Genomic DNA, 16,255 nt, shown 5'->3' with positions numbered 1-16,255 from the left:
ATCATGACAAGAGGGCAAGCGGGTATAAAACACTGATACAACGTCTAGAGGCTCAAACAAACACAGAACTGAAACCACTCCATTTGCTGAGAGTTTGAGTGAGCATTAGAGCATAGAACTCGCGTATACTGTAATAAACAAAGGTCTCTGGAAACTACTTCAGGATCACATTTCCGAGGAGTTACAACCATCGATAACGTTTGAATTGTGGAGGCTAATCTTGAAGGTAAAAAAGGTCAGATGGTAAAACTTTGGCTTCCCACTTCTAGAAGAAATTTATGCTTTATATCCACAAAATATCTCTGAAGCCCGATAGTTTTGAGTGGCTCTATATTTTGGAGACCCACTTTTTGAAGTTCAGTTTCTACAGGATTTATTGTCAGGGAGAGCACAGAGGTTCAATGGCTCTTCAACTCATGCTCTCCAGATCTGAACCATCACTGAACATTTAATCTTATCTGAATCGGATGGATGTGGACAAAGGCTTTAGGAGAAATTGCAACTCGAACATTGCTAAGAACCAGATTTCGAATGTAAAGTGAGTAGTGGAGTGAAGGCAGCATTTGAAATCCTAAATCTTGTTCCCCATCTGGTAATCGTTTTGATTTATTAAACTTGGATCTTAACCAAAAATATACTTAAACATGATTATATTAAAGTGCATTTGCCTTCTTTGATATCTGTATTAAGGGAAAGGAACCGAAAGTAAACGGTAGTGCAATAGCTTACAATTTGATGACAGTGAAAATATTTTTGGAGTTTATCATGGACAAGTCATTAAGGAAAATTTGCCATCCGCCTGCTTTGTTTTTCACGATATCATTCTAAAAAGCATGATGATCTTTTCTAATGCACATTTATTTTTTAATGTTCTGCCATAGAATGAGAATGTTTGTTGTCTTGGGAATTTCAATGATAATAACTTTTCCAGCAGTTTCCTACCATTTCTTACTGGAAGGCAATTATTTCTTTTGGGGTAAGTAATGAAAATTCATTTTCTGTTTGTAGCCTTTATATTCAATTGTTGGTAAAGCATGATGGACACGTTCAATACCTTATAATTAGTATTTGGGTTTTGAAAGAAACATTTGATAAGATCCACTAGAGTAATGAATGATATTAGCTCACCGGCTATGGATGGATGTCACACACATGATTCAGAGATTACTTTCTGATACCATGGGGCTTAGGATTTCAAAACTCTTATTAATTGTAATGGATGTTAAATGTAAGGATTTTGATGGGATTAAAAGGAAAAGAAATCATTGAAAAGCCCATTACTATTCTGCTTAAAAGATGAAGCCGTTATTAAAAAAAAAGAATTTTAAAATGCCTGCTTAGGAGAAAAAATTACCTAGTCTTTCACTGAGGCATAGAAGAGGCATAAATGGTGTGTAAGCTCTTACTATGTATCAAGCACTGTTCTAAGAACTGAGGTAGATGCAGGTTTATCAGCTGGGACAAAGTCCCTGTCCCACAAGAGGCTCACAGTGAAGTCGGAGGGAGAACAGGTAGCAAATTCCCATTTTACAGTTGAGGAAACTGAGGCACAGAGAAGTTAAATGATTTGCTCAAAATCACACAGCAGGCAAGCGGTGGAGCAAGAATTAGAAGTCAGGTCCTCTGGTCCCCAGGTCTGTGCTTTTATCCACTAGGCTGAACCGCTTCCCTCCTCGGGGACCCACAATATTGACACTGACTCCTACCCTGGAGGAAACTGTCAAGTTTGGGAGACTCATACTTTCTGTCTTCAAGACAGACACTCTCACCCCTCCTAGAACCACACTCTATATTGCCTCGTGTTCCATGATTGAAGAGGACCCAGATTTTGGCTAAATGCTCCCGTAAACGGAACTGCAAAGTTATCTTTTTCTGAATTTTAAAAAGCAGAGAAAGTTGGTGAGGAAAACTATTGTTTTTAGATGACCGAGCCTACTCCCAAGAAAAGATGCACATAATTGTAAACTGCTTCACCAAATCAACCAGGCATAGGGGCTAACCATAAAGTCGTCAATCAAACAACTGTATTTATTGAGCACTAACTGTATGCAGAACACTGTATTAAGAACTTGGGAGAATACAGTATAATAGAGTTGATAGGCATGTGTCCTGCCCATAGTTTACGGTCTAGAGGGGGTTACAATTTAGGAGAGCTCACAGCCTAGGACCTAAGTGCTGTGGGACTGAAAGCGAGGTGAACATGAAGGTCTTAAAGAATATAGATCTGCAACTAGATCTGCAGGAATTGGATTCCCGCCAGGTCAGAATATAAGGGATCGGGGGAAAATCAGGTCATCCTGCAGTATCCTGGGGCAACTAGTATTAATAGAAGTGCCTAAAGTTGGCAAGGGAGAGGTATAAAGATCTCATAGGTAACAATAGGTAACAACAAAATTCATCAGGCTGAGACAGAGGCTATGTAGAAGACTAGTTTTCTTGTTCTGTGTTGGTTTTGCTTTGATTGTTCTTCTTTGAACATCTGCCGTTGGTTATTTTCTAGTAACAGAAACTAATCTTATTTGCAGAAGAGAGTGGAACAGATAGTCATTTTAAAATTTAATTTACAGAAAAAAATAATCTCAAGCGCTAATTATGATGGGGTACGACTAGTCTTGTCCGTGGAGTGCCACTTATATTATACTTTTATGATGTTTTTGTCAACATGCAAATATCTTTATAGAATATGTCTTCCAAAATAATTGCTGTTGAAGGGAAAAATAATATGAAGAAATTGAACTGGAAAGAGAACCATCTTCTATACAGATTGGAGGAAATTTAGAAAGTCATGTTTTATTTGAATAGAAGAATCTATCCAGTATATCCAAACTACTCTAAAGAAACCTGATAGTCAAGATTAGAGGAAAGCTCAAATTCAGGGTGGTAACAAATCGACCGCCCCCCCCAAAAAAAAAATATTTAATATTAAGTCAGGTGTGAAACTCTGCCTCCAGAAGCCTAACTGCTGTTTTGTGTTAATGTTCAAAAGATCTGGTTTGGCCTAGGCCTTCATACATTGTCTTCTGTTGTGAAAAATAAATAAAGCAGTCTTTATTTTCATTGAAAATTACAATGATTTATGAGAGTTGTATAATTTCAGGGTATTTTTAGAGGCAGCCTCTTCACCTATTCATCTCTAATGAAAACTGCTGCTTTTCAATGGCATTTCCATTTATTACCTCAAAGGATAGGGAAGACTAAGAAAAGGTTTTGCGTGGTTGTGTGTTATGTATGTATGTGTGAAAATCTGCCTTCCACTTTCAAAAAGGCTGCAGCTGGCATTCAAGCCTTATCCATGCATGGAACTGTGCCCAATGCATTCATTTAATCATATTTATTGAGCATTTACTGTGTGCAAAGCACTCTACTAAGCACTTATTATGGTAGAAGGATTGTCTTTAACCATCCTGATGATGTCCTGGCCATTTTGCCTCTTGCTGTTTTTTATTCCGCCTCTTAGTATTCAAAAGATACATGTGCTTTAAATATATACATGTCTTTAAATTTATCTTGTGCCTCATATATTCTGATTAATCCATCTGGACAGATAGGTTAACAGTAGTTTTCCAACTGTTAATTGACCTTTCACTTGGTTTCAGGAATTCGACATAGCTCAGATGCTGTGTGCTTAGAGAAAGTTGTTAACGGTATTGCTGAATTTGAATGTATTCGACTGTATTTTTCCCAAGGTTTTAGTACAGTACTCTGCACATAGTAAGCACTCAATAAACTAACAATGAATAAATAAATGAACTGTAATCCTTTTAATTTTATTCCACAGAAGAAACCAAAGAATCACAAATCAGCAATATTGTTGAAGAAAAGAAGCACATGGTAGAAAATGCTATATACAATACAATGAAAAGGTAAACTGGATTTTACTGATGATCTCATTACCTCCTGGATTGCATAATTATGAAATTTACCATCACGATAATTTCTGAATACATGTGTCTTTGACCAAAGGGAGAGCTTTTATCACATTCTTATTCAGACACATAAATTTAGTGCCTTGATATACTAACAGTAGGTACTTTAAAAGTGTTGATGATGATGAAGATTGAAATCGCAAATGACAGCCAGCATCCCATCTACCCATAAACCACTGACTAGGGAATAAATGCCTTTTCATTCTGTCTTAAAGGTTTGATTCTCTGAATCAAACAAAAACATTTCTTTTTATGTTCCCAATCTGTGAGGGATGAGAACTTTACTCCAGGTTTTGAGGTCACTGTCCAGGCATGCGATGAAATCTCCCACGATAGCAATTATTATTACTATTGTTTTGGTATTTATTAAGAACTCACCATCTGCCAAAGAACTGTTCTAAATCCTGGTATGGATAATCAGACCTGGTCCCTGACTTCCATAGGGCTTTCAATCTAAGAGGGAGGAAAAGAAGGCATTTTATCCCTATTTTACAGATCAAGGTCCAGAAAAGTGAAGTGACGTGCTCAGGATCATACAACAGGTTAATGGGAGAGCCAGGATTAGAAACTGGACTTTCCCTCTGGACTGTAAGCTCACTGTGGGTGGGGAATGTGTGTGTTTATTGTTGTACTGTATTCTCTCCAGTGCTTAGTACAGTGCTCTGCACACAGTAAGTGCTCAATAAATATGATTGACTGACTAAATGACTGACTGCCTCTCAGTCTCATGCTCTTTCTACAGAGCCTCTGATGATGATCCGCTTTTTTCAATCCTGGGGGATGTTGAATCCGGAGGGCTGATGCTACAAAGTCACACCAAGATTGTGCTCAAAAGCATTAAGAAGCAGCTTCATTCTCTGGTGGTGGCTCCGATCTGAGATTCTCAGAAGTTGAAATTACAGATTTATTGCCAAACTGATCAAGGAAGGTCACCACAATGATCACAGTGGTCTTGACCCAATGGTTGATCTCTATCTCTGTGTCAGCTGAAGAGAGATGCACATAGACCAGTACAATCTGCCCGCTTACGTACATCCTCCCTCACACCCATTGGTCGCCAACGTCTTCTGCTACCGTCCTCTTTTCCACCTGTCTCTTTCTGTGATCGGTTGGTTGGTTGGATTGTTTTATGCTCCTCTCCTCGGACCCCCCATCTTCTGGTTTCAACTGATTTAACCCGGGCCTGGGGTGGGTTTTTACTTCTATAACCCCCTGTAGTGCTCCCTCTTCTTCTGGTGGTCAATATTTTGCAAGCCTAACATTTATCTTATACCTGGCTTTCCACTTTATAGCTTATCTACATTTCTGGGATCTCACCTTCCATCCTGATTTAAGCCTGGCTTTCAGCCTTAAATCCTTGGGTGTTCTCTGCCTATCATAAGCTCTGTTAATTCATAAACCTACATCTCCTCTCCGTGCATACCCCTATTAGCTTGTCAGATTTTTGGAGCTGCCATGACAAATCTATCCAGATATTCATCTAATTTTGGTTTTATCATTATTGTCCCAGAGATATGTTCTTAAGGCTGGGCCTTCCTGAAATGACCATTGCAATGACATCAAACTGAGATAGTTTTTAATAGCTAGGATCTGGTAGAAAAGATGAACGGATTTCACCCATATAATTTTCAAAAATGGGAATGTTCCCATAACTTTTAAATATGACGCCCATGATGCAATCTGGAAAAAGGAGAATCTACTATTAAACAACCTTTGAAATCACATATACATGTACCAGCCAATTAATCAACCAATCAATCATATTTATTGAGTGAAGAGCATTGTTTAGGAAAGTACAATATAACTGAATTGGCAGACATATTCCCTGCTCAAAAGGAGCTAAGAGTTTAAAGAAGAGACAGATCTTTAAAAAAGAATTACAGATACATTTATAAATACTCTGGGGTTGAGGGTGGGGTGAATATAGGGTACAAATTCAAGTGTGAAGGTGACACAGAAGGGAATGGGAGTAGAGGAAATGAGGCTTAATCAGAGAAGGCCTTTTGGAGGAGAAGTCATTTTAGAAGGCTTTGAAGGTGGGGAGAATGATGGTTTGTCAGATAAGAAGTGGGAGGGAATATTCTAGGATCAATGGACCACGGAATGTACAGAACACTGACGCAGGTTAAAAATAAGGATTGAATGCTTGAAAGGGACTGAACCCGACCAAAATTGGAGAGAATCAAACCTTAGTAAATCCTAAAGGCTACTCTCAAATTTCTCATTCTGGCTGGGGAATTTTACATTTTCCTCCCCTTGCTACAATTTTTTTTGGACTTCTCTTTAATACTGGGATTGTATCAAGTGAACACAATGTGGAGCACACTTCTGGATTCCCTTCTTCAAAGGAGGAAGTCAAATCTAAGATGGTATATGTCAGTGTAATATGAGTCAGATAAATTTTTTTAATGATAGTTGTTAATAATAATAATGTTGGTATTCATTAAGTGCTTACTATGTGCCAAGCACTGTTCTAAGTGCTGGGATAGATGAGAGTCCATCACGTTATCTCACGTGGGGCTCAGTCTTAATCCCCATTTTACAGATGAGGTAACTGAGGCCCACAGAAGTTACGTGACTTGCCCAAAGTAACACAGCTGACAAGCACCAGAGCCCGAGAGTAGAACCCACGACCTCTGACTCCCAAGCCTGTGCTCCTTCCACCGAGCCACATTGCTTCTCTACACTCACTATGTGCCAGGCACTGTACTAAGCACTGGAGTAGGTTCGAGCTAATCAGGTTGGACCTAGTCCTTGTCTCAAAATCTCACTACCCATTTTACAGATGAGGTAAGTGAGACACAGAGAAGTGAAACGACTTGCCCAGGGTCACAGAGCAGACAAGTGGCAGAGGCAGAATTAGAACCCAGGTCCGTGCACTTCCCAGTAGGTGACACTGCTGCTCAGTTATCACTGATACCTACGAGAGAAGCTGAGCGAGAGAGCAGAGGATTTGGTGGCAAATGACCAAACTCTAGGCTCGGCTCTGCGACTGGCCTATTAAATGATCTTAGCAAATTAAAAATTAAAAAATGGTGGTATTTGTTAAGTGCTTACTATGTGCAAAGCACTGTTCTAAGCGCTGGGGGGTACAAGGTGATCAGGTTGTCCCACGTGGGGCTCACAATTTTAATCCCCATTTTCCAGATGAGGTAACTGAGGCACGGAGAAGTGAAGTGACTTGCCCACAGTCACACAGCTGGCCAGCGGCGGAGCTGGGATTAGAACCCACGACCTCTGACTCCCAAGCCCGTGCTCTTTCCACTGAGCCGCTCTGCTTCTCTATTTATTTAGTTATTCATTCTTTCTGGTCCTCTTTTTCCCTCGTCTATAAAATGGGGTTAAATTGTCTACTCTCCTTCCCTATTATAGTGTTACTTTTGTGCGGGACAGGGATTGTATCTGATCTGTTTGGCGTCTATCTTCCCTTGGGGTGGAAGACTGGCCAAATGATTTACTGAGGTCATTTCCAACTCTCTGATGTTAAGACCATGACCTCGGATGATGTGCTAGACGCAGCTGCCACGCACTCCAGTAGATATGCCTTGTACTCGAGAGAGTCGATGACTCTTGACATTTTGTTCTCCACTGAGCTGTGTTTCTTCTGAACCATTAACCTAGAAGTTTCTTAGCTTTAAATATCTTCTGGCAAGGATGCCCGCAGGTTTTCTTTCTATAACGAAGCTATCGGGTATCTGTTTTTGCACAGTGTTTCTCAGCACGCAAAGCCTGAAGGACAGACTGCTCCCTCTACCCACCCTTTGACCTCTCCGCAGCTAAACCTTCTCCTCCCCCCTTTCCCTCTCCTCCTCCCCCCTCCCGTCCCACCCCCTCGGCACCGTACTCGTCCGCTCGACTGTATAGATCTTCATCACCCTATTTATTTTGTTTAATGAGCTGTACGTCACCCTGATTTTATTTGTCATTGTTTTTATGAGATGTTCTTCCCCTTGACTCTATTTATTGCCATTGTTCTTGTCTGTCCGTCTCCCCCGATTAGACCGTAAACCCATCAAAGGGCAGGGACTGTCTCTATCTGTTGCCAACTTGTACATTCCAAGCACTTAGTACAGTGTTCGGCACATAGTAAGTGCTCAATAAATACTATTGAATGAATGAATGAATGAGTTCTTGTGCCCAAACCGGCAAATTTTAGTGCTGACAAAATTGATCTGGCACTTATCATCCTGTTTCTAATCGTTTCATTCCTTGAAGGAAGCTCCAACGTATTTGTCTCGTATTCATTGGCATCATTAGTTCGTGCCTTCATTCGCTTTTTTTAATCTTTTATTTTTCTGCTCAACAAGTGGCTTAATCTCTCTAATTACTCTTGTCACCCGTACAAAACCGGTGTTCTTGTTTTGGGTTTGCTGTCTTGTCCAGTTGCTGTTAAAAGAAGAAAATGATCTGGCTGAGATTTTGTAGTGAATGTTAGGCATCTGTTCCTCGGGAAAAAGGTGGAGAGGTTGTTGTGAATAAAACAAGCTATTCCATATATCCCGGCTCTGCCGCTTGTCAGCTGTGTGACTGTGGGCAAGTCCCTTAACTTCTCCGTGCCTCAGTTACCTCATCTGTAAAATGGGCATTAAGATTGTGAGCCTCACATGGAACAACCTGATGACCCTGTATCTACCCCAGCGCTTAGAACAGTGCTCTGCACATAGTAAGTGCTTAACAAATACCAACATTGATATTATATAGGTATAATATTCCACACTCAGAGTCGGTGACTCTCCAGACTGTCATCCTCATCCTATCGCCCCAGGGTTGAAATGCCCCAGATCTATCTATAATTTTATGTCTATTGCATCTTTATCAGTCAGTCAGTCAATCATATTTATTGAACACTTACTGTGTGCAGAGCACTGCATTAACCACATGGGGAAGTACAGTGTGACAATATAATAGACACATTCCCTTCCCACAAAAGACTTAAGGTCTAAATAATAATGTTGGTATTTGTTAAGCGCTTACTATGTGCCGAGCACTGTTCTAAGCGCTAGGGTAGACACAGGGGAATCAGGATGTCCCACGTGGGGCTCACAGTCTTAATCCCCATTTTACAGATGAGGTAACTGAGGCACAGAGAAGTTAAGTGACTTGCCCACGGTCACACAGCTGACAAGTGGCAGAGCTGGGATTTGAACTCATGACCTCTGACTCCAAAGCCCGTGCTCTTTTCACTGAGCCACGCTGCTTCTAAAGAGATAGACAGACAATAATAGAAATAAATAAATGACAGATCTTCATAAGTGCTGTGGGGCTGGGAGAGGGGATGAATAAAGAGATCATTTCAAGGTGATGCAGAAGGGAGTTGAAGATTAGGAAAAGAGATCTCAGTCAGTGAAGGCCTCCTTGGAGTTATTGTCTGCTGGATATGAAGAGGAAGGGTGTTCCAGAACAGAGGCAGAATGTGGGCACACAAGTCAGGTGTGAGATAGACGAGATCCACGTACAGAGAGGAGGTTAGCATTAGAGGAGCAAAGTGTGATGTTGGCTTGTAGTAGGAAAATAGCGAGGGGGAAGGTGATTGAGATGCCTTTGTATATATGCACTGTTGGTATGGAAAAGGTCCCTGCCTTAGAGAAAATTAGGTGAAAAACTGAAAATCTTTGACACATAATAATAATAATGATGGTATTTGTTAAGCACTTACTATATACCAACCACTGTTCTAAGCGCTGAGGTAGATACAAGGTTATCTGGTTGCCCCATCTGGGGCTGATAGTTTTAATCCCCATTTTCCAGATGAAGTAACTGAAGCACAGAGAGGTAAGTGACCTGCCCGAAATCGCACGGCTGACAAGTGGTGGAGCCGGGATTAGAACCCACGGCCTCTGACTCCCAAGCACGTGCCCTGTCCATTAAACCATGTTAGCATATATTCTAAGGATATATACATAGATATAAAAGAGAACCTATTAATAATCGCAATGAATACAAGTATGTTGGAGCATCTTTCAAGGAATTAATTGATTAGAAAGAGGATGAAAACTGCCAGAGAGCTGGGACTTCATGCATTGCAAGGGAAACCACAAGTGAAAAGAGTAGAGAGAACCTTCCAGAAATTCAAGGAATGGAATCTTTTAAAGCCACTGACCTAGTGAAAGAGGAAGGGAGGATCTGAAGAGGGAGGGTGAGGTGAGTGAAAAAGACACTGTCAATTTAAGTTCCAAGATGCAGAACGAGTCTATTAAATTCAAGTAAATGCAAGAAGTGCTTAAATGGGAAATGAAGTTAAAGGTTTTGAAGAACTCTAGTTTGTCTGTGAGAGAACTGAAGTAATCATGTTTCTGCCCGTAATGAAATTCTGATGCCTTGCACATGAATGTGATTTTTCATCGGTGTGCCCATTTACACAGATGCATACATTTGATAATTTAGGGGTAATTATTTTTACGGCTTTTATGACTTATGAGTTTATGGGTTTGTGATTTTTGACCTAAAATATTTCCCTTTAGCTTTCACTTGAACATTCAGACTTTACTGGAATTTTACCTTCTACTTTGGCAAATGAAATACTTCCTTTATGCATAATGCATCAGTTCCATTCTTAACGATAGATTTTTGATAAATTGTAAAGGAAAGCCAGATGTTTCTTTGGGTTTACACAGTCATTCTTAATTTTTTTAGCATTCAAAATTAGTTTCATTCTGTTACTGATCATTTTTGTTCCTTATAGATATTTCCAACATGAAATACTAATGGTGGTATACTATCTTCTTTTTGATAAGGCCTCCTTTTTCTTCTTCTACAGTTTTAATTACTTTTGCTGAAAGAAATGCAATGGTTCCATGTACCAAGTATTTTCTTGAGGAATAATCTGAATTACCAATTTTTTGCTCCTTTTGACCTCTCACCTCCTCACACAACACAGTTAATTAACTTTTGCACAATTTTGTGAGAAAGAATACGATAGTTTAATTAGGTTTTAATTTATTACCTTCTTATCAAACATGAGCAACAGGATGCTTAAATATTTGCTTTCACTTGCAACAAATAACCTGATTTTTAATCATTCATTTTCTGTGTATCTTCTAAAGAGACAGTTTTTTTAAGTAGGGAAATTGTTAAGAATGACAAGTTTTTCGGGACAATTATTTAGAAAACCTAATGAATGAAACTAAATCAGGCTTTTTAAACACCAACTAGGATAGTAGACTAAAATATCTGACTAAAATTTATCTTTTATAAAAAATGTTCAATGGTTTGTATGTTCGGATATTTAATTAACATTCATGCATTCTACTAAATGATCTTCCTGGACCGATAAGGCCCAAACTGCTATCAGAGTTTTCCTTTAAAAGGTTGAAATCAGAAACTGTATATGTTAAAGAGAAAATGAAGATGTGTTAGCCTCAAGTTGTGTATGTTAACAAGGATGAAAGATATGAGGTAGCCAGTAAAGGAATAATAATAATAATAATAATGATAATGTTGGTATTTGTTAAGCACTTACTATGTGCAGAGCACTGTTCTAGGCACTGGGGTAGATACAAGGTAATCAGGTTGTCCCACGTGAGGCTCACAGTCTTAATCTCCATTTTACAGATGAGGTAATTGAGGCACAGAGAAGTTAAGTGACTTGCCCACAGTCACACAGTTGATAAGTGGCAGAGTCGGGATAGTGTTAGGAATATAGGAATGTGTTAAATTGAAATAATTATAATAATTTTGATAAAGCATTTAGTAGGTGCCCAAACCTTTGCCAATCACTGAGATAGATGCGAACTAATCCCAGTCTATTGGACTCCTCTCTATAATAATAATAATAATTATGGCATTTGTTAAGTGCTTGACTCTGTGCCCGGCACTGAACTAAGCAGTGGGGCGGATACAAGCAGGTCGGGTTGGACACAGTCCCTGTCCCACGTGGGGTTCACAGTCTCAATCCCCATTTTACAGATGAGGTAACTGAGGCCCAGAGAAGTGAAGTGACTTGCCCGCAGTCACACAGCTGACAAGTGGCAGAGTCGGGATTAGAACTCATGACCTCTGACTCCCAAGCCCGGTCTCTTTCCACTGAGCCCCGCTGCTTCTCTGTCCTAATTTGCTGACTTCCTTGACTCCAGCCTCTCCCCTCTCCAGTCCATACTTCACTCTGTTTCCCATATCATTTTTTAAAATCGTTCTCCAATCCCTGCGGATCCACTACAGCATCAAACAGAAATCCCTCACCGTCAGACTCAAGGTAGACCACAGCCTCTCTCCCGTCTTACTTCTCCTGGCTCCTCTCCCTCTTCAACCCAGCCCAAACATTTTCTCCTCGAATGCCAATTTACTCACTCTGCCTTCCTCTCATTTCGCTGGCCATCAACTCCTTGTTCACTGCCTCAGGGAAGGAGTGTGGCAAGATAGAGCCCGGGCCTGGGAATCAGAGGGTCATGGGTTCTAATCCCACCCCTGCCACTTATCTGCTGTGTGACCTTGGGCAAGTCGCTTCGCTGCTCTGTGCCTCAGTTACCTCATTGGTAAAATGGGGGATTACAACTGTGAGCCCCATGTGGGACAGGGACTGTGTCCAACCCGATTTACTTGTATCCCCTCTTGCGCTTAGTACAGTGATTGGCACATAGAAAGCGCTTAACAAATAGCATCATTTATTAATTTTATTTGACCTCCTTTCTTCCTGGAACTCCCTCCTCCTTAATATCCGAAAGAATGCTACTCCCCCCATGTTCAAAGTCCTGCTAAATTCCCATCTCCTCCGGGTAGCCTTCCCTGGCTAATCTCCCTTCTTCACAGCTTATTTCCATTTTCTTCTGCTCCACCTGTGAACCTGAGTCCATAACCCCAAAGCACCCCACTCTCCCACAGCACTTCTGTTTATATTCTTATACCCACAGCCGAGTATATACTGTAATTTATTTTAGTGACCTGTTGCCCTCACTAGATTCTAAGCTCCTTGAAGACACAGATCATGTTTATTTCCTCTATTATACTCTCCCAGTAGCTTAGTCCAGGGCTTAGGAGACCAAAGGCACTCATAAATGCCACTTACTGATTGATCGATTGATTCCTCTCTGTTCTTTTGGACAGTGTCTTTACTAGGTCCTAAATTGAAGTGTTAAACTCTCTCTTCGCATCATACAGAAATCTCAAAAGGAGGGAAGTAACATCTCCAGCTCAGCTCTTTGCCTTTTCAAAAAGCCCGGAACGGGCCAGCCAAGATGTTTCCCGAGCAGCAGAAATAATGGAAGCCTCGGTGCAAGCGGTGAAAGGAAAAGTTGGCCAAAGTCACAAAAGACTGCTGCATCCAACAGGTGAGTATTCACACAAAAACTGGCAAGACCCTCCTCCCACCTCTGTTTAATTCTCAAGGGTCATTTTCTGTAAGAAAGAGTTGTGGCATTTGGGGGGATTCTTCTTTCCTCTTCTACTTCGAGCAGAAGTACGATCGGTATCAACTCTCAGACTCAAAGAACAAAAGATTCCGTTCGGAAAGCATCTTATAAATGGTAAAAGGGATTTCCCTTCAGAGAACTCTCTGTGAGTTTAGATTGAGATCTCTTCTAGGATTTGGACACTGCACTTTGCAATATTGCAGCTTCATTCATTCAGTCCGTCATATTTACTGAGCTCTTACTGTGTGCCGAGCACTGTACTAAGCACTTGAAAAGTACAATTCGTCAACAGAGGGACAATCTCATAACGGGCTCACAGTCTAGATGGGGGGAGATAGACATCAAAACAACAAAAAGACATCAATAGTATCAATATCAATAAATAGAATTATAGATATATACACACATCAGAACAAGTAAATGGGCATTAATATAAATAAATAGAATTACAGATATGCACACATATACACAAGTGCTGTGGGGTGGGGTGGGGGAATAGAACAAAGGGGACGAATTGGAGAGTTGGGGAGGGGAGGGGGTTGTACTCTGCCAAGTGCTTAATACAGTGCTCTGCACACAGTAAGCATTCAATAAGTAAAATTGATTGCCCGATCGACCTTCTTCCATAAAAACAATAGCAGTCACTGTTAACCAAAAATATTGCAAATGCTCAGGGTGGCATGCACAATCCCACAGCCGAGGAAAGATATTTTTGACCCATTTCAAACTCAGAATGTCGGGCACAAAACTGGAAAAAGATTCCCTTTTATGGTAACCTTTTTTGTAGTGCCCTTTCATAAAACCATGCATTTGAGAGTTATTCTTCTTTAATTCATTTTTTGGAATATAATTGTTTTATGAATGATACAGAATGGAATATTGGTCGCTTTCAGATATGATTCTGTTTACTGAGTTTTTTATGTGCCGGGCACTGTACTAAGTGTTGGGATAGATACAAACTAATCAGGTTGTCCCAGAAGGGGCTCACAGTCTTAATCCCCATGATGGTATTTGTTAAGCATTTACTATGTGCACTGTTCTAAGTGCTGGGATAGGTACAAGCTATTCATGTTGGACACAGTCCCTGCCCCATATGGGGCTCACAATCTTCATTCTCTTATTTCGGATGAGTTAACCAAGGCACAGAGAAGTGAGGTGACTTGCCCAAGGTCACAAAGCAAAGCCAGGATTAAAATCCAGGTTCTTCAGACTCCTAGGCCCGTGGCCTATAATTTGCGCTATGCTGTGACCTGGAGAAAGTCACTTAGTTTTTCTGTGCCTCAGTTGCCTCACCTGTAAAATGGGGATTAAGACTGTGAGCTCCATGTGGGACATAGACTGTAGCCAACCTGATGGGCTTCTATCTAAATCCAGCGGTTAGCACCTGCTTAGAACATAGTAAGGGCTTGACAAATACCATTTTAAAAATAGGGAGATTATATGTATGGAAAAGTATCACAAGACGATGACCAATTTTATTTTTTGTCACATTCTACTATTATTCACATAGTTTAAGATGGCAAGAAGGAATGGTGAAATAGGTTCGGAGGAATAAGATCATTCGGGTCACATCAAGTTGAAGAGATTTATAAGAAAGAGGGAGCCAGGCAATGAAGAAAGTAAAGACGGAAGGACAGTGAAGAATTTACACTTTGATTGGGGCATCAAAAAATTGCTGGAAACTAACAGATTTTCAGCAGAGTGAAGAATAGAAACACTTTTGGAAAGATTCAAGATAGAGTTGGGTTAGTAAGTGATTATACTTTGGACATTATCGAAAATATTATTGAGAACCTAAAATGCATATAGTGCTCTACCAGTAGCTGAGGACTATATGGAGATTATTCCAACCGACGACAGACTGTACCCATGGAGAGACCACTACCTGTAGCGGCAAAGGGGGGAAATTAATGAAACAGTGGTATTTAATAAAAATAATAATTTTGGCATTTGGTAAGCGCGTACTATGTGCAGAGCACTGTTCTAAGCACTGGGGTAGATTCAGGGTAATCAGATTGTTCCACGTGAGGCTCACAGGCTTCATCCCCATTTTACAGATGAGGGAACTGAGACACAGAGAAGGTAAGTGACTTGCTCAAAGTCACACAGCTGACAAGTGGCAGATCCGGGATTCGAACCCATGACCTCTGACTCCCAAGCCCGGGCTCCTCCCACTGAGCCACGCTGCTCCTCATTTACTGAGCAACCATGCAGTCCAAGTACTCATACCCTGCCCTTAAGGAACTTGCTATCTAATGGATCTAATGAATATAGAACTAAGCCAGGAAAATACCAAAAATAGCATTTGAAGAGCTAATGTTCAACAAAATCTATGCTAGAGGGCAAGGAGTGGGTCTTCCAACTCAATCGTACTCTCTCAAGTGCTCAGCCCTGTGCTCTGCACACAGTAAGCGCTCATTAAATACCATCGATTAGTTGATCGGCTGATACAGAAGGGACTGTAATCATCCTTTGCTTGCATTGGGATTACACCATTTTGCTTTAGGATCATGGAATCAAAATGGAAACCACTGTTATTGTCCATTTTTTTTTAATGAAGGGCAAATCATCCACATTTAGAAAAAGAGTGGGGAAATGCCAGAGGGGGAAGGGGTCCTGAGGAGGATGGGGAGTGGTGGGGGGGTGGGGGGGTTAATAGGAAAAATTACTTCATTCTTGAAGAATTCTACCTGATTATTTCATTTGAGAAACTGTAAATGGGAGGAAAACTAAAGGAGATGCTGATTTCAATTTCAATGCAGAAAATACATATTAACTTAATAACATAATAAAGTAGAATTTTCCTGGTAATGTGGGAGGATCAGTAAGTCAGTCCTAAATAATAGATATGTAAATGCTGAATTGTACTTTCTAACGGTGTCTAGAGAATTAGAAAGGGGAACAGGAAAAAAAAAAGCCCAACTAATAATAAAGAGGAGAAGCAGAATCTTTCTGAAATGACATGTTTTTGGGGACAGAAAATAT

At 40.4% G+C, this 16,255-nt stretch overlaps 1 protein-coding gene across 1 annotated transcript in view; it reads left to right on the top strand.

The window, feature by feature from the left end:
• Window positions 1-467: 467 nt before the first annotated feature.
• The window catches only part of TPO (thyroid peroxidase), an 80,963-nt gene continuing 65,175 nt past the window's right edge, over window positions 468-16,255 (top strand). Inside the window, exons 1-4 of the mRNA XM_039910147.1 lie at window positions 468-538; window positions 660-712; window positions 3,779-3,863; window positions 13,020-13,189. Coding sequence (XP_039766081.1) covers window positions 468-538; window positions 660-712; window positions 3,779-3,863; window positions 13,020-13,189 — 379 coding nt within the window. The remainder of the gene's footprint in view (window positions 539-659; window positions 713-3,778; window positions 3,864-13,019; window positions 13,190-16,255) is intronic.

Source organism: Ornithorhynchus anatinus, chromosome X1 (assembly GCF_004115215.2).
Source record: "Ornithorhynchus anatinus isolate Pmale09 chromosome X1, mOrnAna1.pri.v4, whole genome shotgun sequence".
In the NCBI taxonomy this organism is placed as follows: Eukaryota; Metazoa; Chordata; class Mammalia; order Monotremata; family Ornithorhynchidae; genus Ornithorhynchus; species Ornithorhynchus anatinus.
Note: the sequence above shows the minus strand (reverse complement) of the source record. Positions and strands in the feature narration are given on the sequence as shown.